The sequence below is a fragment of the Melospiza melodia genome, chromosome 2 (genome assembly GCF_035770615.1).
Source record: "Melospiza melodia melodia isolate bMelMel2 chromosome 2, bMelMel2.pri, whole genome shotgun sequence".
Lineage (NCBI taxonomy): Eukaryota > Metazoa > Chordata > Aves > Passeriformes > Passerellidae > Melospiza > Melospiza melodia.
In genome coordinates, this window is record NC_086195.1 from 7512534 (window position 1) to 7538618 (window position 26085).

General features: G+C 42.2%; 1 protein-coding gene across 1 annotated transcript in view; it reads right to left on the bottom strand.

Moving 5' to 3' along the window:
* Positions 1 to 16103, bottom strand: part of LOC134432885 (amine oxidase [flavin-containing] A-like) — a 35762-nt gene extending 19659 nt beyond the window's left edge. Inside the window, exons 1-3 of the mRNA XM_063181761.1 lie at positions 15996 to 16103; positions 5737 to 5831; positions 4357 to 4494 (exon numbers count right to left, since the gene is read on the bottom strand). Of these exons, the coding sequence (XP_063037831.1) occupies positions 4357 to 4494; positions 5737 to 5831; positions 15996 to 16041 (279 nt within the window). The 5' untranslated portion in view covers positions 16042 to 16103. The remainder of the gene's footprint in view (positions 1 to 4356; positions 4495 to 5736; positions 5832 to 15995) is intronic.
* Positions 16104 to 26085: the final 9982 nt, after the last annotated feature.

The window sequence follows — 26085 nt, forward strand, 5'->3', positions numbered from 1 at the left end:
AGTGGTTTCCTGCAGGCCTCAGATCTGAGTCCTGCCGCCTGTTTGGATTAGTTACCCCACACCAATCCAAAGAAAACAAGATCCTCAAGCACCTTCCCTCAGTGGTTAGAAAGGCAGTGAGAGATGAGCTCTGCAAGGTCCCTTCCCTGCCCAGGGCTATGCTGGGGCTTGCAGCCAAAACTACAGGAATTAACCCCAAGCTGTGCCACCACCCCAAGTCTCAGATTGTGCCAGAGGAGCAGACAATTTTGCCACACAAAGAGAAAGGCAAGTCTGTCTCCTGCCTGCTGTGCCAGGGGCAGGGCACACATCAGGAAGCACAGGAGGAGCATCCCCCACGCCCAGAGCAGGGGCTGTGATTGCCTGGAGAGAATCAGGAGAGAATCCTTCCTTCCAGCAGGTCTAGCCCTGGGAGCAGTGCTGGGCTGGGGCTGTCTGACCCCTGTCTGAACAGCAAATTTGGGCTGATGGGCAGAGTCTCAGTCACAGAGCCACTACTGCACTCTGAGCTCTTCATCTAAAGGCAGGGGGAAGGAAAGAGAGACTACAGGGCTAATCTGAAGCACTGGATGGAAATTTTAATATTTTATTAAGTGTTCTCCCCTCTGAAAATAATAATTCTTTATTAAGTAATATTAATATGTACATATTACTTTATTAAGTAATATGTATTAAGTACATGTATGTATGTATGTATGTATGTATTATGTATTAAGTACATAATTCTTTATTAAGTAATCTTATATAATTTTGATTATATAAAATCATAATTCTTTTTGAAGTAATATTACATGGGGTGTGTGCTGCTACCAGATATTGGAGGAATGCAGTTATAGAGAGGGTTAATACCACAGCAAGGCCCAGTGCCTTTACTTTTTAGGATCTTCTACTAAAAAAGGTGAAAACAGAGCTTCAAGGACCTCTGTTAAAACAAAAAGCTGTCTGCCAGCTCAGGGAAGGGACAATCCAGCACATCTGCCCTTTCTCAGTCCAAAAGCATTCTTGATGAACTATGGGACAGTAGCCACAGAGAAATTTAGCTGGAAAGAGCTCATAACAAACACTTAAGTTTTTAAATTACAGATTTACAAGGACAGGACACAAAAAAAAAAAATCCTGACTGACATTAAAGGAGTCCATGTAACCATACTAACTGCATACTAACTGATGGGAAAGAAGGGAAAGAAGGGAAAGGGAAAAAGGAAGGAAGGAAGGAAGGAAGGAAGGAAGGAAGGAAGGAAGGAAGGAAGGAAGGAAGGAAGGAAGGAAGGAAGGAAGGAAGGAAGGAAGGAAGGAAGGAAGGAAGGAAGGAAGGAAGGAAGGAAGGAAGGAAGGAAGGAAGGAAGAAAGAAAGAAAGAAAGAAAGAAAGAAAGAAAGAAAGAAAGAAAGAAAGAAAGAAAGAAAGAAAGAAAGAAAGAAAGAAAGAAAGAAAGAAAGAAAGAAAGAAAGAAAGAAAGAAAGAAAGAAAGAAAGAAAGAAAGAAAGAAAGAAAGAAAGAAAGAAAATAATAATAATCATCAATAGTTACATATTTGGATTTTCAAAGAAAATGTAACTACAAAGGAAACCTGCACCAATGAAGCAACTTGGTTATTAAAGCTTGCAGTATGTGGAATTTTTCCACACAGATATGGGAAAAATTCCTGTCACAGAAGAGAATCTCATTAAATCCCTCTGGAGATTTTCACTTTCTCTTGGCTGCTTCCGCTGCTCGGATAAATAATTTTCCCACTTTCTCCCAGCTCAATCCAAGCAGTATCCTGGAAATCTCCACAAAAAGCCAAGCTGAACTGATTGTTGAGGTAAAGAGAACACCAAAAATCTCTTAATCCAAGGGTGCTGGATATTACATACAGATGTCACAAGTGCAGCTAAAGCTGTGCTTAGTCATTGCTCAGAACTTCCTCTCCCCTCTGACAAAACCACACAGCCCTGCAGGCTCTGGAGAAAGCTCTTGGGAGGAGACCTTCCTGTCTGGCCCTAGCTCCACACTCCTGGACAGCCACCAGACAAACACCAGAGAGCTGAGACACAAGGGGAGAAGATTTAATCAGACCTTCCAAGATCTGCAGGTGGCCCATGGATGATGGGGCATCAGCCCAAGAAGCTGAAAACATCCATATTTCAGTTCAATATTTAATTTCTGTTTGAGATGATCCTTTAATGTCAAATAATCTCTTTGCTAACACTTTCTGCCATCTAGGAAATACCACTTGGTACTGTGTGGTATTGTGGGATTTGTGCTTGTGCTCCTGGAGCATCTTTAAGGAATGTGAGGGGTGCATCTGCAGCTGGGAGAGCACAAACCCCTACCTGCACCTCAGCATCCATCCTGGCAGCAGAGTGCAGCAGGCAGGTAAAAGAGAGGCAGGTAAAGAGCCCTGGGCACTGAGCAGCCCAGCCAACAGCCAGGACTGCACAGATGGAGCTTAAAAAACTTCTTCTAGAAGGGGGATATAAGAGACGGTCCAACAACACGTCCCTAAATCAAAGGGCACGGTGGCTGCACAATGTCTCAAGGAAAAAGAAAGGAGAAAGAGCTGTGCAAAACCTTAGGAAAAGAAAATTAAAGGGCTACAATTCATGGGAAGAGGATGTGGGAGAAATGAGACCTACAGGAAGAAAAGCATCATTATTATTCACCCAGTGCTGAAATCTGGGATACCTTAAAGCCCCTTTGCTGTCACCCATGTCCAACAATTACAGCTCCCTTGAGACCCTGATTAGCTCAGCAGGACCATGATGACAAATCCAGAATTGATCCACAGCCTGTGATCCAGCTGAATAGCTCACAATGCTGCCTCTTGCTTAGAAATATGCTTTCACTTCAAAGAAAACATACAAAATTACATGGTCATTAGCAGGGACGTGCATAATGCAATGTGGGACAATAAAAAGCTGCAGCTTTGGTGTCAAAATGGATTAAGGGCTCGAAGTAATGTGACCCATTAGAGCCTTTTATTTAACATAAAGAAGATAAGTGCCTTTTAGGATGCTGAGATATTCATGCCTGAGCTTAAATTAGAGTGGGACAAACATTCTGCTGGTACAAACCAGCCCATCCCTCTTGCTGTGGAATTACATCAATTTTGCATGAGGGGGTGACAAGTCAGTTTTTTAGTATTATGGAGTGGCTGAGCAATCGTTTAAGATGTGCCTGGTTTATGAGCACGGCATCAATCTGCCCAATAAGGAGTGCTTGCAGAACCAGATGGTAAAACTTTGCAGTGTGAACACATTGCTCTAATTCTTAGGGAAAAAAAGTGGAAAGGTAATAGAAAAGAAACCAGTTAAGGAGCCATCACATTGGATGGCTTGTCTTTATCAAGTATGTCAACTCTGACTCATACAGGCTTCAAGTCTGGTTCTGCCAGAGTCTGTTAAGTGCCAAAACTAAAGAATATTTTTTAAGAAATTGAAAGTGATGGCTTTTGCAAATTAAAATAATAGTTTTAGTTATGGACTGTCTGTATCCATAACTTTGAGTCATGGATACAGACAGTCACATCTCACCCCTATGAATCTTAGGCCTTTCTTTGTCCTTCTCCCTGCTGCTCTCACCCTGCACTGGTTTTGGCAGCAGGTCCTGGGTTCTGGGTAGGACCTGTGCAAAAAAATATCAGTGGGCTAAAGATCTGGAACAAGGGCTGGAAATCTGCTCTGAGTTTCATTGCTGCTCACTTTAGCCACACCAGGACTTGCTCAAGAGTGGTCACCTGGACTCCTGTGGCTGCCCCACACCTCAGAGGGGACATTTTGGTGACTCTCGGGAAGGGCTTGTGTGGCACCATTAGCTAGATAGGGAAGGTCAGAGTCTCAGATTGGATAATTAACTTCCAAACACCCTTTTGTGAGATCAGTCCCACTCTATGGGGCTGGGAGAGATCTCATGTGAATCCAGTCATATGGGCAAAATATATTATCCTACTCCCAGGCTGGTTTCATAATACTGTTGTCCAGTATCCTCATTCAACACTATCCATCAATATTTTTCTTTTTAAAATTTAAATTTGCCTTTTACTTATGAACAAGTATTTCCTGAATTTCAGGCAAAACTTCTTTGGAGGGTATGTTCAAAGACAATATGCCATATGCATCCCAGGTATTTCAGCTGCTGTCAGCTGCATTTTTTGAACAGCTAAAAAAATAAAATAAAAAGAACCATTTGTCACACTCCCAACAAATTAAAACAGAATAACACCACTTCAAGCAGGTGCTGTCTGGATTACTGTGGGTGAGTTTTAAATGAAACACTTTTGATGACTGTCAGTAATTTCCAAGTTTCAATGCCACCTTTGGGTATCTCAGCATGGAAATGCAATATACTTACAATATTTGCAATATGCAACACTTACCCCTTTGTACTGGAACATGTGGCCCTCAACATACACTTTATAGTTCTCCACCCCCAGCTCTTTTGCCAGTCGCAGAATCCGGTTTTGGGTAGGTCCCACATAAGATCCACCAACATCTACATAATTCACTTTGTCATTCTGGGAACAAAGAATACAAGAATCAGAAGCTGTGCAGGAAGCTCCTCAATACAAACATCTAGAAGCAGAAAGAATTATTCCATACTGAATGGATTTGTCCATGGGAAAGGTTGTTGAGCCTGGAAATGGGCTGCACAGGGAGGGGCTGGAGTCACCACCCCTGGAGATGTTCAAGAAATTCACATTATTTTTCTTGTAATTGCAAAACATTTCTGCAGCTGAAACCACCTCCAGCATCAAGGCTTGTTTTCTCTCTCTAGATACCTGCTCAGACTTGGTGCTGCAGGTGCTGAGCACTTGAGCACTGCAGCTTTCCAGGGGATTAAATCTCCTTTCCAGCTCTGCCCCCCTTGGCTCCAGCCTGTCTGGGCAGGAACCCCAGCCATGCCTGCCATGAAAGGTGCTCCATGCACCCCTCAGCACCCAGCTGGGAAGTGGGAAGAAGGCAGCAGGTTTCAGGGATGTACACTATCACAGCAGGCTGATCTCCCAAGACAGTAACTCTTGAACACTGTTTATAGTGAGTATTTTCAGCCTGGCACTCTCAGTGTCACAGAAGGATGGTGTTTATGCTCCATGTTTCACACACAATGATTTCTGCTGGAACACCACTGTTTATCTCTGGTTCCCCAGCAATGGCTCCTGACATAATTTACACCTCCCTCAGTTCCAGGGTGGGAAGCAGAGGTAATGTCTGTATTACATTATCCTGTGCCACAAGTGACTCTTCATTTCTTTCCTTTATTTTTCTAATGGAAATCAAGATGCATTTCATTTTTAGAAGCAGGAGTGTTATTTCAGATAATTTCAAGACATTTTAAAACATATGTCTGAGCCATAATGATGTCTGGTCCTACTCAGGCTGCTTCTTGCAGGCCTCTAAGTTATCGTGCCTGTTGCAGTATGCAAGGGGGAAATGCTCTGACATTCCTGGTCCCAGATGATGCTTTTCAACACATTATTGAAGACTAGCTAGACAATATTAATTTTTCCCTCATCTACTAAGCCCGTCGCTGCACCTTAGAAGGCTGTCAGGTTGGCCAAGCAGGGATTCTTCTTGGTGAACACATGCTGACTGATGGCTTTTGGATTAGTTGCTCTGTCACCTTCTGAGGGATTGAGCTGAAGCTGCAGTACCCTGGATCAAAATAATTGCAGTTCCCCGGGTCAAAATAGCAGGAGTGGCATCTGTCCCACTGTAGACCAACACAAAAGAGAGTTCACACCTCATGGAGCACTTACCCTGATGGTGAATGTCCTTCCTCCCACTCTGTCCTGGGCCTCAAGGACCACCACGCTGACCCCAGCCTCTGACAGCAATTTGGCAGCTGACAAACCTGGCAAAAAAAGAGAAAGTGCATTAAAGCCAGTGGCAGCAATCAGCCACATTCATGGTCAAAAACTGAGCTAAAGCTTCAAGGTCAGAGATTTCAATGGATTGCTCTCAAAAATCCCTGAGAGAAGCTAGGAGCTTTGCATGGTATCTCACCACAGAAACCATGTGGCTGCTGCTTAGTTGTATTTTATAACCACTCACAGACTGAAGCTTCCTCCTTGAATTGGCATTTTGGCGTTTTAAAAGCAGCAAAACTTCAATTATTAAGGGGCAGACACATATCCTACTCTCCATTTGTGCAGCCTATGGAAAGGCACAAATGGACCAGCTTGGGGGCCTTGCAGTGCTGTAGTGACATCAAAAATGCTCCTCTCCCACATCAGCTCTGCTCCTCTGCTGGCCCTTGGCCTCATTCACATGCAGAGGAAAGTCTGCTTCACTGTCAGGATTCATTTTCAGCAATGGAGTTTGACCATGACAATCAAACAGGCTGCATGCAGATACTTTATAAGTGGAATTATGGTCTCAGCAAAAATCATCTAATTATGGGACTTTGTGATGGAGCCACTAGAGACAGCTGAAAATTCAATAGGACAGGAGACCTCTCTGCTCCTGACAGATGGGAGCTGAAATTGTAAAAAGCAATCATGAGTTGGTGAAATCAGATTATGCCACTGCCCTGCAGGCCAATTTGGCACTGAAGCATTGTTTCTTGGGAGTTGCTTCCCCTCCTTAGGTACACGAAAGGCAGCCCTATTGATCAGCACTCCCAAGATATCCTGCAGGCAGGAGTAACAACATTACCCTCATGTTTATTACACTACCTTGAAATGTGATTAACATCAACTTTTTGTGAGCCTTACAAAGAAGGCATGTCTGGAAAGACCAGGGGAGAGGAATCATTCTGGGAAGAGTTAAATGTACTCCTTTATTCTAAGGGCAGTGCAGAATTGACCATAAACTGCTATACATAGAATATTTAATGGGAAAATGGAACACCATTCACTGGAATGTTGAGGAAGTTCAAATGTCTTACATAGGCAGAAATTATATATATATATATAATTTTCATACTCATCTAAAAGTAACTTTACACCCTTGCACCATATTCTTCAGATTGCTGCTGGAGCCAAAGTATACTTAATTCTTCCATCTATTTAATATTCTATTTTTTTTAATTGGAAGCCATTTTTCAGTGGAGTGGATATATTACAAATTGATCTAATTTGTTTCAGTGGTAATGTTTTTCCTCCATGAAACTCTAGAAATAATTTTTTTCTAGCTAATTCGTTAATCCATTCAGTGATGGTTTCTCTTCCTCCCCACCATAAACGTAGAAGACACAAATCTATGATGTTGAAAACACAAACTGCAATATTTTCTTACAAATACATAATTTTTTATATGCAGAAAAATGAGATTTCAAGAGATACAGCAGGTTTTGTGGGTATCTTACATGTATAAAATAAAATGTTGAATTCTCCATTCTGTATAAATAGCAGTGGACACTCAGACATGAGTGGGTAATTCTTTTGTAAGAAAGTTTACTTTAGATATACATGCCTTGAAAAAATTGATCATGAAGCCAAAAGAAATCTGACCTAGGTATGAAAAAAAAAATTAAATGCAATCTTTGGTGCCTAAGACCATAATTTCATGCTGAATACCACAGCTCTATTCCTGCCACAGTTGTTTAGGAAGAATAATGGTCACACTGGACTGAGTTGGAAGTTAAGCTCACTACTGGATTACAGCTTAATTATGGGATGTATCCAAATAAAGAAGAGCTGCTAAGGGGTGAAGAACATGCTGTATGTGACTGAGGTTCTGTAATCTGTTTGCCTGTTAAACTGCACTTGTTCTCCAGACTTACAGGTGGTGAAGTTTCATTACTGTTAACCCAATGGTCATCTGAAAAACTGGTCCCAAAAAAAGAAAAAGGCTTTGAAGTTTCATAAACTGGGAAACAGCAAGAAATACATTGAGACAGAAATGCCTTACTGGGAACTGGGAGAGGGCATGACTCACAAGTATAAACAATACAAAATATGTTTATTTAAGATTGCTACTACACATTTACTTGCTTAAAGCATGGAAACTATTTTATTTTAAAACAGAAGGCTTGGAACAACACCCACCCACAGCACCTCCATGTCTGTCTCTATCTCTGTCTGTTGGACCCACCTCCTTAGCTCCATCCTGATGGCAGTGAAGTGCACCAGGTTCAGGGCCTTCCACAGGTTCATCTGAAGCACCCCACAGGTCATGAAGCCTCTGTGGTTTTTATTAACCTCTAAATTACCTGCATATTTACCCTTCAACTTCTCCATAACTTGAGTTTTCAAGACTTTTGTTGCTGTTCCAGTATCCTGGACAGGACTGGACACCAGAGAGTGATTGATTGATTGATTGATTGATTGATGGGGTAAGAATGAGAGAAGGAGGAATGAGACCTTCTCCCTTCCTGCTCCTTCCCTCATCCCTGCCTGCTCAGCTCCCCTCAGGCTGCATGGAGCCATCCTCCCACTTCCTCTACATCATCTCCATCCCAGAGAGGATGATCACGAACTTCAAGGAGCAGGGAAGAAGCTGTGGATGCCCCATCCCTGGAAGTGCTCCAGGCCAGGCTGGATGGGGCTTTGGGAGTTCTGGTCTAGTGGGAGATGCCCCTGCCCATGGCAAGGGGTGGAATGAGATGGGCTTTAAGGTCCCTTCCAATCCACACCATTCCTCACAGACACATTATTCCAGGCCAAATGGAGCCCTGGGCTCAGTGCTCAGACCAGGCAGTGACAACTCTCCAGTGTCTGCAGCTGTGACTCTGGGCAGACACCCCTGTGGCTGTGTCACCTCCACCTGCCGCAGGTAAAGCCCTGAGATAAAGCTGGAAACCACCCCAAATCACTGGACAAACTCCTTCCAGATATCCCCTAATTCCATGAATTAGAAATACAGCACTTGCCTCAGCAAGGCAGGAGGAGCCTGCCAAAACCACAGCTCATTCTGCTCTGGAAATTCACTTATTGCAAAATGAGAACAAACAGGGCCAGACATCCTCCACAAGGGTTTCTATGGAAATCTCACAAGCAGCTCCCCTCCTCTGAGGATGCCAGGCAGGAAAGCTCTGTTCCTATTGATTCTGCAGTGCTATTAAGGACTCAGAATTGCTACAGATCATACTGTGGCTGCTTTCATGCCAGAAAATTGCCATAATGCTACCACAAGTAAAGCCCTTTGAAGTGCATCAAAACACTGGATATGCAGTTAAAAAAATAAAAAAAAAGAAAAAAGAAAAGAAATTAAGATGAATTGATGCCAACTGGCAGACCACAAGACACACCCCATGACTGAAACATAAGGACACTGAACTATACTGAATTTTGTAATACAACAAAGCTCATCTCTACTTCACAGGAAAGAAAAGTTCAACTCCATAGGTAGTGAACAACACCGGGACTGAAGAGACTTGAACTTGATTCCAGAGGAGTTCTGTAATAAGGAAAATGGGTCTCTGTTTTGTAGGGAAGTGTTTAGAGGTGAAGATTTATGAGAATAATTCCAAGTTGCCTCAATACTGGGGTTGATACAGACCATGTGAGCAGAGATGATTTCAACAGCACAAACAGTGAGAGTTTTTAAAAGTTACTTCATTGGGAATGTCCTAGTGATTGTATACTAACAGTATAGAGTATATACTAGCAGTATAGAGTTATAGTTTTAAAAATCTAGGCTCTGTAAATACAGAACATTCCTTCACAAAATCCTTATTAATCCACCCTACTGTACACAACATGGGAAAGCCACATTGTGAGAAAGATGATTAACTCATTACTGTAGTGTTCTAGCAAGATTTAATTGAGCAAAAGGGGGAAAATCTTCCTGTAAAATCCCTGCATTTTTCTGATCTTGAGTGGGAGAATAATTTTAAGACTTTTTTTGCTCATTTTTCTAATACACGTCAGTAAAATAAGAGAATTGGCAATGTATCATTATTAAAGTTCCAATGTAATGGCATTCTAATGCTGTGATTATTTTTACTGTTTCACTGATGGAAACCCTAACTTTTTCTAAACACAATTGAGTAATTAAACCTGGCAATGATCACCTTAAAATCAGCTCTCATTTTTCCAGCTAGAAATCCCTTTGGCAAGTAAAAATGAACCTGTCAATGAGAGATGCAAAACATTTTTGCCATCACCATAGGGTAAAATCTCCCTTCCTCACCTCTTTATTCTCCTCCTGCAACCTTGATTACCCTTTGATTGGAAATTTGTGTACATTGTAGCATTTATTTAAGTTTGAAAATACAATTAAAATGTGCCCAGTTACATCAGATTTACCAGAGAAGCCACTAATGGGCAACAACACACAGAAAGCTGAGAATGAAAAAATTGTTTCCTTTCACTGACTAAGGATTTAAAGATTTTTAAATTTCCACTAAAAATATAAAAAGACCCCAAGCCAACAGTGCTATTAATTCAGTAGCAGCATCTTAAATCCACAGAAAAGAGCAAGAACACACAGTGTGGATCACAAGTCTACATTTATTTCTAATTCAGTGTTGCCTAATACCATAACATCACGAATTTTCTGCTTGTCAGAAACCATGTTTTATCTTGCCATACTTTCTTTCATGTCCCTTCTTGTAGAATCCTTGGCACTGAAGAGAGATTGAGTTAATGTATTTTGTCCTTTTCAGGTAAATCTATTTAATCTCTTTTTCATCAGTATTTTTTCCCTTCTAGGAAAAAAAAATTCACTTGATTCAGCAAAGATCTTAACAAAAAGAGAATAAATATTTTCTACTACAGAGTACATTGTTCAAATGAGACCAAGCCACTTACTGGTCTCAATGGCATCACTGTCTAAATTCTTCTTACAGATGCAAGCCTTGTTCTGAAGGACACAAAGACGCTTTCTCATGGACAATGTTAGCAGAAATGCAGTGGGCAGGAAGAGGGAATTCTATTCCAAGGATGAAATCACTCCACACACACCCACTGTGATTTTTTCACGTCCACAGCTTCTTGCAGTAAACTTTCCTTCCCCAAAGTAATGCCCTCCTCCAAAACAAAGGCAGAAAAAGTTAATGAGTATAAGCACAGGGTTGGAAATGAGGCATCTTTCCTCCAATTACACATTAAAATAATGAAAGTTTGATCCCACCTAGTAATGGAAACAACCAAGGTAATTACACACATGCTATGACTATTGACAATTTTTTTAGTTAGTGTTGTCCAGAATAAATTCCTGTTACCTAAATGGTGACTTTTAACTAAAAATGAATGTCAAAAAATGTTGCTGCTAATTTATGATCAATGTCATCACCACAAATACCAATAACATCAGTGCTGGTATTTCCAGAAAAGACATAATGCCTGTCCCATGCCTGGTTTTGTTATGTTAGGGTATTTTTAGGGATCTGTTGTAACTACTTTGCTATTTCTTTTGCTTGCTGAGGCAAATAACACTCATAAGACTTCAGCAGCAAACCAGAAGAGCACATTATGAAGAAGAAGGCAAATGGAAATTGGTACTTCTGCTTATTTGCAATTACTGTATAAAGCATCCATTACACTTTGTATGGGATTCTGGGAGTTTTGTTCTTGCTGTAAAGTTTTGTCATAATGACAGTCAGCTTGCTAGGAGTACATTGGGAACTCAGAGCTCTGAGAAACATTCTTATTTATTTCTGTATCCCCAAAAATGGTCTTTAGGAATCTCTGCTATGAAATAACAACATTATCAGCTTTCTGCTTGGCTCCAGAAAGAAGGAAGGAAGGAACCAGGTAGCTGGAACCCAGCACAGGGAAAATGCAACGTGATAATCAGAGAATACATTTTATGAATCAAATATTGCATTCCTATAGGTCAAATCCCAGGTAAATACAGAAGTAACAGCAGGGGGGAAAAAAATTATTGAAAACTACCCCAGATTTACACAGGTCAGACTGATTCTATCTCCCACCAACAACTGTGTGTGTTTGACAGTTTATCTGACACCACCACCCACCAGCAGCTTGGCGTGCTGTCAAAACAAACAGGGCAGTGTACAACAGGAGCTGTGCTGCCAGGATGGCAAGGAGGAAAATCTGCATTTGCTCATTATTCAGTCTCTCACTCAGAGCCCAAAGCCAAGGCGTAGGTAGCTCGAGTAGGGGTGAGGCTGTCAGTCACACACTGTGGAGCTGGAGATGCCAACACAGAGAAGAAAACAAAAATGTCTTAATAATATATCATATGTTTTATTTCTATATAAAGGCTAATCATTGCTATTTTTACATCCCAGCTTTTCCTACGATTTCTGGCCCTTGGAATCCTCCATAAGTGCAGCAGAAAACAGTGCTGCTTCCTGCACATGGCTGGGAAATCTCAGCTTTGATTTTGTAGAGCCATGCAATCTCCTCTTTTCTAGATAAAAACAAACATATTTTTCTGTGGAAACAAAAACTATCCATGTCAGTGAATTATAGTCTTAAGTGGAAGATTCAGTTATGACTGGTTTTCTCTTGTGTTTTATGTTTGTAACACAATGTGCTGAAATTTCTTCCAAACCACATTTGCATACAAAATTTTTTGGACTTCTCTGCTTCAGGACATACCTCTCCATATCTGCTGCCTCTCTGGTTTGCATTATGTAGACAAACATTATTAATTCTCCATGCAATCTTCTCATAAACTTGGCTTCCACATGAGGTGAGGCTGGCACATGAATATATTCCCATGAAAAAAAGTTAATATATTTTGCTTACATTCTTATATTCTTTTTTTTTTTTTTTTTTTTTCCTAAATGAGGAACTATTTAAGCTTGAATTTTCAGGGTGTGTTTTCCAGGGTGTGGTTTTTTGTGATTCTTTTTTGCTGGAAAATCTTGGTCAAAACTTACTGTCTATTTCTAAGTGTCTAGGGAAAACATATTCTTTGATTTTGAAAAATTAGGCCTTTTTTTAATGCCTATTTTTTGGAAGTTGCAGCAGCAACTTGAAATATGGCAGGGAGGTAACCTTGGAGTCAACATGGCACATTTTGTTGTCTATATAAAAATATGATCCAATAAGGTCAGTTAGAAAGTTTTGAGAAATTACAGGTCACGGAAGTCATCCTCACATCTGACAAGCTGAATATCTGAGGTTTCTGTCAAAATTCTCTGAGCACTTAATGCTGTCCAGTTGTTAATGAGCAGTGCCTGAGGAGTGACTGAGCACCCAGGCCCTCCTCACAACATTTTGTGCCATCAGCTTGCTAGGTTTCAACAGACACACAATCTAGTAAAATCAATCATGTCAAAATCAATCCAGAACAGCACTCTTCAGGTCAGCAGAAAACCCTATAAATAGAAAATGGGAGCAATATTTGAGCCATATAAATAAAAACTCCCTGTGGGTATGGGGAAAGTCTTTAACTTCAGGCACCAGTTTATTTAATATGCTTGGGTATAAAATGCTGTAATCAATATTAACTGTATTACAGGGGACATTATCTATTAAGAGTGACACAAACATGTGCCTGAGGCTTTTACTGGCCACTATCCACATTTTTAACATCCAAGCCCAAGTGGAAAGAGGAATCTATCCCAAACTCTGCACCTCCCTCTCTGCAGGGTGCAAAGGCACTTGCTGATGCAGCCTGGACACTTTGAGTGAGATTCCATGGGATACAGCAGGAAAATCCCAGGGGTACAAGCCACCCAAGCAGAGATTTCTTCCAAAAAGAAGAAATCCAGTTTTTTGTCCCAAATCACTCTTTGCAGAAGCTGCCTCCATCCCCAGCCTGCAGCTCCCTGCAGGCAGAGGGGATTCTGTGTCCCTGGAATGGCCACATTGTGATGTGCATGCAGAGGGCAGGAGCAGAGATGAGCAGAACATGTTCAGAAATTCCACACTGTGGTGTGCATGCAGAGGGCAGGAGCAGGGATGAGCAGAACACCTTCAGAAATTCACTGTTCAGAATCCACTCTCAGGACCAGGCTGTGCTTTGAGGAATAGACAATTCCAGAGCTGCCTGTCAGGGTTTGAGCTTCATTTCACAAATACTGGACAAATAATTTAAAAGTCACAGCATCACTGCTGGGAAGTTCACACCTAACAGAACCAGCATTTTGCTTATACCTCATACAGATTTCGTGCATTTGTAGTAAAGAACTAGTTTATCCCAGAGTTTCCTACCCCTTCCTGCATGCACCAGGTAGTGAGTATTTAAAATACAACAGAAGGAGAAGAGACAGAAATCTCACCAGATGAGTCAACTGCAAATTCAATTTCAGCAAGTCAACACTGGAATCAGAGAGATGGAGGGGAAAGCCTGTCCATACTGGAGCATGATTTACTATGTATTTCACCAGAAGCAGAACTCTAGATGCAGATTACTTTTTCTTTTTTTTGTTTTTAAGACCGGAAAGCAGCACTGTCTAACCTCTTGCAGAACTGAGGTGTAGGCATATTGGTGCAGGAATGGCAGTAACAGAGAAGCTGTGAGAAAAGCAAAACAGACCAGAGGCTGATCAGAGTTTAATCCCCCAGCTATGAAAGGCAGTGTACAGTAAAAATGGATTAATTATTAAATAAGGCATTTATTGTCCATTTCTCAATGGCTGTTTTCTTAAAATGATGCCTGTTCTAATTCCTAACAGGCAGACACCAATGTCTGTGCCACTGGCATGGGGTTTCCACTGGCATGAAAAATGTTCCTGTACCCCAGGAATGCTGTGACATGTTTATTTGTCTTCCTTATGCCACCGACAATTTTTCAGGGACTGTGAGCACCGTGAAATTTTCTGCCTGGCTCCATTTCAATCCCCACACCAGGCTTTGGTCCAAGGCACAGGTGTCACAAAGTAACTCAGTGTTTTTGTATGAGTGAGGCAAGACATGACATAGAAATGCTGAAAGCATTTCCTGAAACACTGCAACAGGTTGGGGACCTGGAGGAACAAGGCACCCTGAAGGGAACAAGAGCTTGTCAGAGCTCTAAAATCCACATTAAGAGGATGTCACCATCAGCTGCACACAGAATGGGTGGTAATTCCCTAAGGACACTCTGTGCATTTTACAGGAACCCTAAGGATGAAGACCAAATGTCTCATTCTAGCAGGAAAATTACCAGACATCTGGTAAAAATAAAAAGCAAGGAAATCTAGATCCACACTCTTCCTGTCTGTTTAGTGATGCTAGAGATTCTTTGCTTATTTACATGTTCACAAATAATTATTTAAACAATTACTGTTATTTTAGTAGAGGAAATAACATAATTGCATAAACAATTTGCTACTTTATGCATGAATTCACTGCAGATTACACCAAAGGAAAGCCTCTGACTCCTCCTCAACACCAATAAAACCTAACTTTACCCACACCAATAATGGCTGTAATATCGCTGAAGTCGCACAGTCACAAAACTCACTTTTTCTGAATCACTACTGAAGGAAGGACTGCCTGAAAACTGAGATCTGGCCAAAGCTGCCAACCCAAAATTGATCTGAGGGACCTAAACCTAAACACTAATTTTCTCCAACACAACAACATTCTCATTGTAGGTAACATAAAAGTAATTAATTAACGGGGTTTTGAAAGCATAAGGGTGATGATACAGCCGCTGGTGTGAAAGCAGATCTGAAGAGTATTTTGGGAAGTGTTGCCTGGTGAAGTGCGAGGACTCCACGGCACTTGGGGAATCGGGCTGCCTCTAGAACAGCTCTTCTCACAGCAGCAGAACCTAACCCAGAGATACTCCCAGATGTTTATTCTGCAGCAGTTTCCCAAACAAAACATCTGCCACCGCTGCACGGACAACCTGAATAAACCACGCCAAAACACCACCTTTGTGGGGATCAGTCCCAGCCAGGGTGCACCAATCCCAGCCTGGCTGCACCAGTCCCAGCCCGCATCCCCGTATCCCTGCCTGGTTCCCACCTGCGGGCACTGCTAAGTCACTTTTCCTCCAGCCTCCCTCCCGAACCGCACCAAGAGCGAACCAAGGCAGGGAGCAGCGCTCTGTGCGATCACGACACGGATCATTGTCCCTGTCCCTCCCCGAGCGCCCCTGAATCCCCCGGGTCCCGGCCCTGCGCTTCCATCGCCCCCGCGCACCGCCCCGCGCCGCTCCGGGGCCGCTCCCGGCGGGATGCCCGGGGAGCCGGGCGGGGACCGCTCCATTCCCCCAGACCCACCTGAGATACCGGCCCCGATCACGACCACGTCGTATTTCTGGGCCATGGCGCTGTCCCCGCTGTCCCCGCTGTCCCCGCTGTGCCGGCTCCGGTCGCGGCCGCGGCTCCGTCCCAGCCCCGAGCTCCGGCAGCGCCGTCCCGCCCGCCCCGGCCCCGCCCCTGGGCGTGCCCCCACCGCCCTTCCACCAATAGGCGTGCTTCGGGGGCGGGGCATCAAATGGCCACGCCCCCCCGTGCTCTGTGTGCGGCCCGACGGGGCGGGGGATGCTCGGGAACACCGGGAACACCGAGCACACCGGGGACAGCGGGGATACTGGGAACACCGGGAACACCGGGAATACCGGGAACACCGGGAACACCGGGAGCACTGGAGACAACGGGAATACTAGGAATACCGGGAATGCCGCATCCCGGGGCAAGAGCATCGTTACCGACTCCGTGCCGCACCACGCCAGAGGGATGAGGCAGGCGGGCGGCAGCGTGCCCGGTGCGGGATGCTGAGTGCCCGGTGCGGGATGGAGAATGTCCCGGTGTGGGATTTAGGATGCCGCCTAAGAACCAGCCAGCGCTCCCTTAACCCCGTGCTAGTGACCCGCAGTGACTGCAGGAGAGAAGGAGATCCATGGAGCCAGAGGCTATGGCAGCCTGCAAGCATCTCCTCTTACTAGAATCAAGTCATACTTGATCCATGAGCCAGGGAACAAGGGGTTAACCTTTCCACGGATGTATTTTCCCAAAGACAATGCCTGAAATAATAATTGGTTGTCAAAATTAGCTACTATTACTGCCCTGGAATGATGGTTGTGATATTCCTTGCCATGCGTTCTACAGCTCGTGCAGGTTTTATTGCCAAAGTGTAAATGTCATCTCTGTGGAGTGGAAAAAATAAAGAGCCTGTCCATCCCCTTCCAAATAAGCACAGGAGACCTATACAGTCCACACAATTATCAGAAATCCTAACTCTGTTTCATGTTAAATATTGTTATAAGTTCTGAGAGTTGCCCAGTTCTGCAATTCCAAGCCTGGGTATGACCAGTGAATGCAATAATACTGTAATACTTTTTGGCTGGTGTTCTTTGAAATTAGTCAGTTTTCTCTTCTATAGGGAAAATACAGGACTTTTGGGTTTTGTTAGATGTCCAAATGAGTGAGATGTAGACCTGTTGGTGTGAACCAGAGGAATGCTACAAAGATGCTTGGAGCACCTCTTCTATGAGGAACATCTGAAAGAGCTGTGATGGTTCAGGCTGGACAAGAGAAGCCTCTGGAAAAACCTTATTGAGGGCTTTCAGTAATTAGAAGGGGACTATGAGAAAGATGAGGACAGACTTTATAGCAGAGCCTGTTATGATAGGACATGGAATAACAGGCTTAGACTAAAAGAGAGCTGATTTAGGTTTGCTATAAGGAAGAATTTTTACAGTGAGGATGGTGAAACACTGTAACAGGTTGCTCAGGGATCTAATGGATGACACATCCCTGGGAACACCCAAGGTCAGGTTGCTCCCAGCAACAAGATGCAGTTGAAAATGTCCCTGCTCCTTGCAAGGTGAGTGGACTGGCTGAGCTTTAAAGGACCCTTCCAACCCAAACCACTCTGTGGTTCTCTGACAGCAGCGACTGAATACAGAAACATCAATAAATCACTAAGCAACAGTGCAGGAGACAGAATAATGGATCTTCCTTGCCAATAAGAACAGGTATTTACAAAGTGTAAGTGCAGAGCTCAGAAAGTGTGTTGCGATATCTGCAGACACTGTAGCGAGGCAGAGCAGCAGATCCCTGCTGCTCTGGGAGATCATTCGCTGACACAGAGCTCATTATCGCTGCGATTGCTGCTGCTCCATGCCAGGGTAAAGGGAGCACAGCAGGAAGGGACCCAGGCTGTGAGAGTGGAACGGGTTCTGAAGGAGAAAACCGAATGTACCAACACCCACTCTGTGCTCAACAGAGAAAAAAGCCTCTGTTTCTCGAGGGAGATAAGGACACCCACTCCCACAGCTCTGCTGGCTGCCATGGGCAGGTCACAGGGAATCTGACAAATAAACAGCTTCACTCAGGGGCACCTCCCTCATAATTCAGGAACCAAGTCTGGAGGAGAGCAACCAAAACATCCTTTGTGATAACAGCAGGAAACTTGTGTGCATCTAGATAACTTGCTGAGAGATAAGCTTGCCAACAAATCTCCAGTGCTAAAAGGAGCCGTAAGAGTCTTGATAAAGGGCAGTGGAGACTGAATGGTTCTACCTAGACCAACTCTAATGATGAGAGATAATATCCAAGTGTGAATTATACAAATTGTTGGCTCAACCACTGCAGTAAAGAGTGAAAAAATTCCTGAGGGGTTACCAAGGGTTACCTCAGAATCTGACAGATTCCAGAGGCAGCAATGCCTGTCAGAGCCATGTGACTGCTTAGTCCTTGGCATCAATAAGAGCACTCAGAATAATTCTCTCTTAGCTCAGACCTGCAGGCATCTAGGATTTGGCAAAAAAATAAACCCTGAAGCCTTGCTTGAGAACAACAGGATAAACCCAATAGACTTGCTGAAAAAGCAAGAAGTAGGGAAGGAAGAAGGTGATGTGTCATATTGAGAGTGATCTTCCTCTTCTAAATGCAAGGACCATGTTTTTAAAAACAGATTTGAAATGTGTCAGAAATTCGCAGAAAATAAAGAGATGCCAAACCTTACACTAAAGGAAATTCCAAACAGATAAAATTTTATTTAGAAATACATCAGCTGTCACTCAGAATGGAGAGTTGATTAAGAAGGAAATGCTCACCAATAGGCCCTCTTTGTTATGCAGCATAAAAACCAAGGGAACAGCACTGAAGGATGAATATAGGAAGCTTCTGTTGCTGAAACCATTTCCTAGCAATCTCTCTAGTTGATTTATGTCTGCCTCAGTGATTGATCTGTAACAATAATTTGCTGAGCCTGCAGAATGTGCATGATCATAAATGTGAAGGTGTAAAAAGTCTCAGACTTAGAATTTCAAATTTGCCAGGAACAAAGCACTGAAAGCTGCTGAGAAATACAGTGGAATATCAAGAACAAAGCTTTCGCTTGAGATCATATCTGTCTCAGCAATGACAAAAATTGTTGAGTAGCCCCAAGAATGGGCAAAAATGGATAAATTTATTGATCAAAGAACATGAAGAAAAGTATCCAAAAGTAAGTAGTATTTTCAAGTCCTTTATTGTACTACCACTGTTTTGCTCTCAGTTTTTCCAACTACTGAAGTGAGGAAGTCAAATTTCTCACATCATACCATCAAGTTACTTTGTATCTGCTCAATACCCCAAATGATGAGTAAAATCAGTCATAATTGTTGTGAAAAACACAGATATTTTGCATTCCTTCCTGATTTCAATGTTACTTATTTTGCCAATGCATCCAAAAATTAGAACACAAACATAGGGAAAATCTCTAGCATTAAAATTAATTGTTTTTGCAAAAATAAAGTATATTATCTGTAATTGTATATTGTAAATATACAATTGTATATTGTAAATATCTGTAAATGTATATTGTACAGGTTTTTAGCTATTTACTTGTTTTATGAATGTATTTTGAAAGGTAAATAGAACCTAAATGCTGTAAGTAAAGAATGCATTATCCCTGGAAGACTGATTGCCATTACCAAGGTCATAATTACTCCCACTTAACCACCTCTAAAGTCATGTAATTCTTGTATATTAATGATACCAACAGAGCTCCTCTAAAGTACCCTAGAACTTGTCATCCTCAGTGTTACTGTCAGCTGAAATATTTGCCATTAACTCATCATCTGTGTTGATTAGCACTCTACTCTGCACGCACAAAGATGAGCTTTCCAGGGAGCACCAGAGCCTTTCGCAAAGCCTACATCACAGAAATTTGCATTTGCACACATTTTAATTCTGGTAATTATAGGGTTAGCAGTGTGGGTTCAGCATCAAGCTGAAATGTGAAAAAATGTGAAAAATAAACTCTCCCAGAAATCAGACAAAGTAGTTCTTTTGGCAGCCCTGTTGTGGGGCAACAGGGCAAGTGGTGTGGAGCAACATCAGAACTCAGCTGTAGGTGATGCTGTATTTTCTAATAACAGTTTTCTATTTTGGAACAGCATCTTAGGCTATCCTAAGCTAAATTTAGGGTAATTTATATGGCTAATGATGTTTATAGACACTGGTTTTCTTCCCCTTCTCCCCTCACTGGCCAAGGCCTTTAATAGTAACAGAGATCATAACACTGGACAATGTTGCACACCACAAATAGGGGGAAAAGAAGTTCCATAAAATGTTCCAGGCTTTTAGAGTATTTTCCTCTGAAACAAACTCCAAACAAACAGCAGCATTTCATTGTCTCCAAGGGTTTTGTGCGAGAGGAAGGAGAGAAAATGTGCATTCACTAAGAGCAAGGAAGGGATAACCCAGCCTTCTGCCCAAAGCAGATCCAGGGCTTGTGTAGTTTGAATGCACTGAAGGGTGGAAAAACCATGAGCTCTGTGGGTTTCAGGGTCTGGCCACCCTCAGGGTGAATCTTTTTTTCCTTACATTGAGTTGCCACTGCCTGTGGCTCCAGGCTGTGCTTGCTGCCCCTGTTCCATCACAGGGTTCTCGAGGTACTTTTGTGATTTGGAACTTCTCCTGTTGGAGGCATTTCAAAAAGCATTAAAACCATGGCACTGCCAAGTAGGTCTTGAAAGCAAAACATCATGATACCATGTCCTCAGTGAGTCCCTGAGGGAATATTCCTACAATCTCTTCACCTCTCTCTGGTCCCCTAAATACAAAGTTATCCAGACCCACTGGAATGATCCCAGCTGGGGATTCACAGATTGTTCAACATGTTGGCAAAAATTGGTTAGTATCAAATTGGTAAACTGTGGATGGCATGGTTGAGTATTAATCTTTGTTTTTATACACTAGGATGTATAATCTTAGTTTTTCAAGATCATTTTCTTCCTTAGATGTGTATTCAAAACCATCTGAAAACCATCACCAGTCTGATGTTGCAGAACAGTCTTCACTGGTGTGAAAAATTGGTTTGTACACAAAGATGGCTGTGGCATATTTATTCATCAGTGTTCATTTTTATTGGCATGTTTTCAACAGTGCAAGTGATCTCATGCTTCCTGACCAGCTCTTTTTCAGGCACTGTGCTGAATTCTAATCAATGAATCAGCACCTTGAAACAAATTATCATTAGTCATGGCTGTTAGCATTTGGTTAGTTCATTTTGCCTTACAATCACAACCAGGAATCGTCTGATACATAAACACAGACAACAAAAATTCACTGTCTACCCTCTCCTTGACCCGTGTTTCCCTCTGGCTCATTTACAGAGCCCATCCCACAAACCTCCTGGTGCAGTGCCTGTCCTGAGTGCAAGACAGTGGGACATGGAAGGGGATGAGGGGAGTGGGATGCTCTGAGTCAGCCCCAGCAGTGGCAGAGCTCCTGCTCTTCAGCACCTGATTGATGCAGGACCCCCTTATCCCTTCTCCATCCCCAAAGCTCTCAGCTCCTCCACAGCTCTGGATGTAGAAGGGATCATTATGTGAAATGTGAGGCCCTGGGAACTTTAATTCGGGATATAAATGTTGAAAAGGGGGTGCCATGAAGACAGATCCAAGCTCTTCTTGGTGCCAAGGACAGGAGGCAATGAAGAAAATGAATGAAGTTTCACCTGGACATGAGGAAGAATTTCTGTCCTGTGCAGCGACCAAGCACTGGAACTGATTGTTCCAAATGAAGGGTTGGAGTCTCCTTCACTGGGGATATTCCAGAATCATCTGGACACAGTCCTGTGCCATGTGCTGTGGGAAGTGGGACCACATAACCCATGGTGTTCCCTTCCAGCCTGACCTATCCTGTGATTCTGCACTGGAGAAAACAGGCAGCTGCATGTCAGGAGTTTTCTTAAAGCCATGAAGAAAAGGTCAACTGCTATGACTTCAGTGCCCTTAGGTAAATAAACTAGAATATGTCTAAAACATTAATTCAAATTTCAAAGTGCTCCTCTACACCTGGGAACAGAAAAAACAAAACACAAGCTTGAGACTTGTTCCCTCAAGAACAGTGCCCTCAGCTACATGCAGTGAAACTTTCTGTTCCCCCAGAGAAACTTGTTATGTACTCACTGCATGAAGTTTTGCTACCTCAGGATACCAAAAGATATTTTGGCTCTACAGAAATGTGGAATAAAATTTTAAGTACTTTTTAGTCACCAAAGAATTAGGTACATGTTTTCTTCTTTGCTGTGATAGCATCAATAATTTAATTTTGCAAAATATTTCCTACTCTTTATTTAATTGTGTAATACCACAGAATTAGCCATGTGGGATACAAAAATTCAGAAGATAGTTTGGGAAGGAGACAGAACTACCTCACTCAAATTTTTAAAGTAACTTCTCTGCATGGTTGTGCAGTCTAACTAAAACAATTATTGATCTTTTAACAGCATCAGACACTCCTGTTTGTACGTCTCAGAATTGTCAAATACTTTTAAATTAAGAAAATGCCTCAATTTTCTTCAAAATTTGAGCATCCTACTGATGAGCATTAGGCAGGCTTCATCAATGGGTGAAATACAGCACAAGTTTCCAGGTACCAGAAGCCAGGTGTGCCCAGGCAGGTCTCACACAGGGAAGTGGCTGTTTGGTTCAGAGTGAGGAGAGCTTTGTTCCTGGCGTTAGAAGACACAAACACAATGCTCCAGGAAGTAGCAGGTGAAGTGCAACAAGCCCATTTTCTCTCCAGACTCAGCCTTCCCCCACACCCAGCCTCTCTGAAAGAAAACAATGATTTTTAGATGTCTGTACAATTTCATAGTCCCATTTCAGTGGCAACAATATATTTCAGACCACCTCTTGACAACCATCTTCTGAAGGCATAATGATCACAAAATACAATTGTTGTCATTAAAAATGTACAATCCCTCTGTGTGGGAGTGGGTGTTTTTTTCAGAAGATGTGAAAGAAACATAGCTGCAGATACATCTCCTGCTAACAAAATAAATAGAGGTAAAGGTGCTGCTGGTAACTCATTTTTAATCTCTTTAGCTCCCTACTTTTTTTTGTTTAATTATGTGCATTAGTTCAAATGCCAGTGTCAATACAGATGAAGTCTTTCCCTTTCTCTCTAATTTATCTTCATGACTCATTTGCCTTCAAAAGGAGTTTATTGTAATAACTATGGGATAAAATATAGTCACTGACTGCTGTAATAAGGATTAAAAAAATATGCATATGTCTGTATTTGTTTTCAAGATAAAGAAGCTTTTCAAGTTAAAGATGTTTCAACGTGGTTAAATTAAATAAATCTTTCAGGAACTTTTGTTTGACTGACACTTTCAGCTCCAGTAGGGGAGACCATGCTAGGGAGGTCCAGAAGAAGGGCTCCAGGCATTCCTCAAACCTCTGGAACTCCTTCATCCCATCTTGATGGGGGAGGAAGACCTTGCTGGGCAGGACACGTGGTGCTTTCAATGCTGCCCAGATAGCTGCCAGCAGAGGTCTGCAAGATTTTTGTCCAAAAGTCACATAAAAAGCCCAGAAAGGGGAACAAGTGACAGCAGAGAGCAGCCACTCAGCAGAGGCAGAGGCAGAGCTGCCTGAGCTCAGGGAATTGGGAAAAACTTCTGTGTCACCTCTGCTGAGCTCAGCCCCTCAGCAGGGCATGGGTTTAACACTTTGGTTTAACACCCTGCCTGCACATTTCAGGTCTCTGGCTGTCCCTGTGCACCAGAATTACCTCTGCTCTTTCTGAGGGCACGTTAAATTATCTTTGTTCCATTCTTAGTTTAACAGCTCCTGTTGATTTCCCCAGACTCCTTTTTCAGGTTTTGGATCCCTGTGTCCTTTGGGAGGAAGGGTTGGTGTTGCACAATGTGTGACCCAGCCAGTGAATGGGACTTTGTGTGAAGGCCTGGACTTTGCTCATGTTGCTTAAAGCACTTGAAGCAGAAAGCAGATTTCTACTCTGCAGTGTCATTGCTGCTATCAAGTTTTCTCTGTGCCCTTCACCACCACTATAAAAGAAATTTTATGCATCAGGTTTTAAAATGAACTTTCAGTTGTATTAACTAAATGTCCCCTTAATTGCCAGCTCCATAAAAGAGTGGCTTGGATATAGCTCATGGATTGCTGGTATCATTTGGGGTTAGATCAAAGCTTGTGTAAGAGATAACAACAATCTGAACATAATGCTACCTTTGGAGAACAAGGATTTGTTATAGAACACAAAGCCTGGCTGCAGTTTGGACAGGATTTTAGAAGCAGAAGCATTATAGGCATATGGGGAGATGAGTGGAGATCATTAGTGGAGACATCAAAATAGCAAAGAAGATTTGGTCTGGGAGAGCAAAAAGCATGGTAGAAACACCAGCAGGAATAAATAATCCACTTACAGACATCAAACTCCAACAATAACAAAAACAATACCCAAAACAAAACATCAAAAAGCTTTGCTATAACTAGATCAGAGAAATTTGTCATGCCCTTTCACTGTCCGTCAGGTAAAACAGCGCTGGGAATCTACAGAAGCATCCAAAAAGAAATAAAGTTGTTCTCCACTGCAAATCCTGTATAGGACACAGTGGAATGAAGCCATGAGCACAATGTCATCTCTCTCCTGGATAGTTGGTTGCTTCATTGAACACCTAAAACCCTCAGCACTCCTCCTGAGAAGCAAATTTAGTGCAGGGTTTGGGAGCTGAACAAGAACAGCCCCTTGTGCCAGCCCTCCTCTCCCTGCAGCAACCCCAGCCCTGAGTTCCACCAGGCAGAAATCAGTCACACAGACACAATTCCTACCTCTGCCAGGTGGATGAGCTGAGAAGAACAGAAAAGTAATTTCCAAGGTGCTATTCCTATTTTCTTTAAAATCCTTCACTGGATGTTACCCTGTAGGTGCAGGACATTTTGTAGTGTGACCCAAGGAATCACATTCTTGTAATAAGTAAATAATGGTAATTACCTATTTTTCTTTTTGCAAACCCAAACAGAGGACCTCAGATCCAAAAATTGTGCTCATTCCTAAACTGACTTAGAGGGGTGTGCATCCTTTTTCCTCACACAATCATTCAAATTTGGATAATCAATTATTAGAAATTGGCCAGAGCAATGAATAAGCAGATTTTGTAATTAGGAACTGTAAATAAATTGCTTACAGTTAAATTAATGAGAATTGTTAGTAAGTGCATTGAGCTCTGGTGTAACTAAACTGCCTCGGCAGTTATTATGATAGTGACTATTGTTATCTGGTGATATCAAACATTCTCTAAAATAATATTGATTATTTCTCCTTCATGCAACTTAGTAACACATTAAACTTTTTGACTGCTTCAGAGAAAAATAGTCTTAATCTGCATCACCATTTAAAAACTCCCTGAAACAAAAAATAATCTCTGATCAAGTCTGTCAGTGTGCTTGCTGCAAAAGAAAAACAACTGAGTGCATTGGCACCACCTCATGCAGTTTCTCAGAGCTCTGTGTAGCAGTAGTCACCACCAGCTTCCACAAAAAAAAAAAAATTAAAAAACCATACAGTCTCAGAAGGGAAATGGAAATCCCTGTGTGAAAAATGTGTATTTTATGATTGGCTTTTTGCAAATATTCAAATGAATATTATATGTGTTATGTTAGAAAGTTATGCTGTATTAATTCTCTTAAGTAGTGTGTTAAATATAGTTTTAGGTTATAACATAATGTAAAAATAGAAACTATGCTATGTAGGATAGTTTTTTTAAAGAAAGGACTCACACCAAGATAGCAGCCACAGGACATCTAAATCTTTCAGAGAAAAAGGATTTGTTGCTCTCTTATCAGAAGAAATGAACTTCTTCCTGTCTCACTCAGCCATGAAGACACCGTCAGGATTCGGAGGAAGAAGCTGACACTGACCAGACACTGAATCCTGTGTTTGAATGGAATTTATGCATCATGTATGAGGTGTATGAATATGCAACAGGCTATTGCTTTTAAGGGTTAATCCTCTGTTAACGTGGGTCCTTTTTCAGGCTCCTGCTGCTCAGAAAAAGGTACCCTGACGTCCATAACTCTTTGTTTCTGTTGTCTCATATTGTCCTAATCCAAATTGTCCA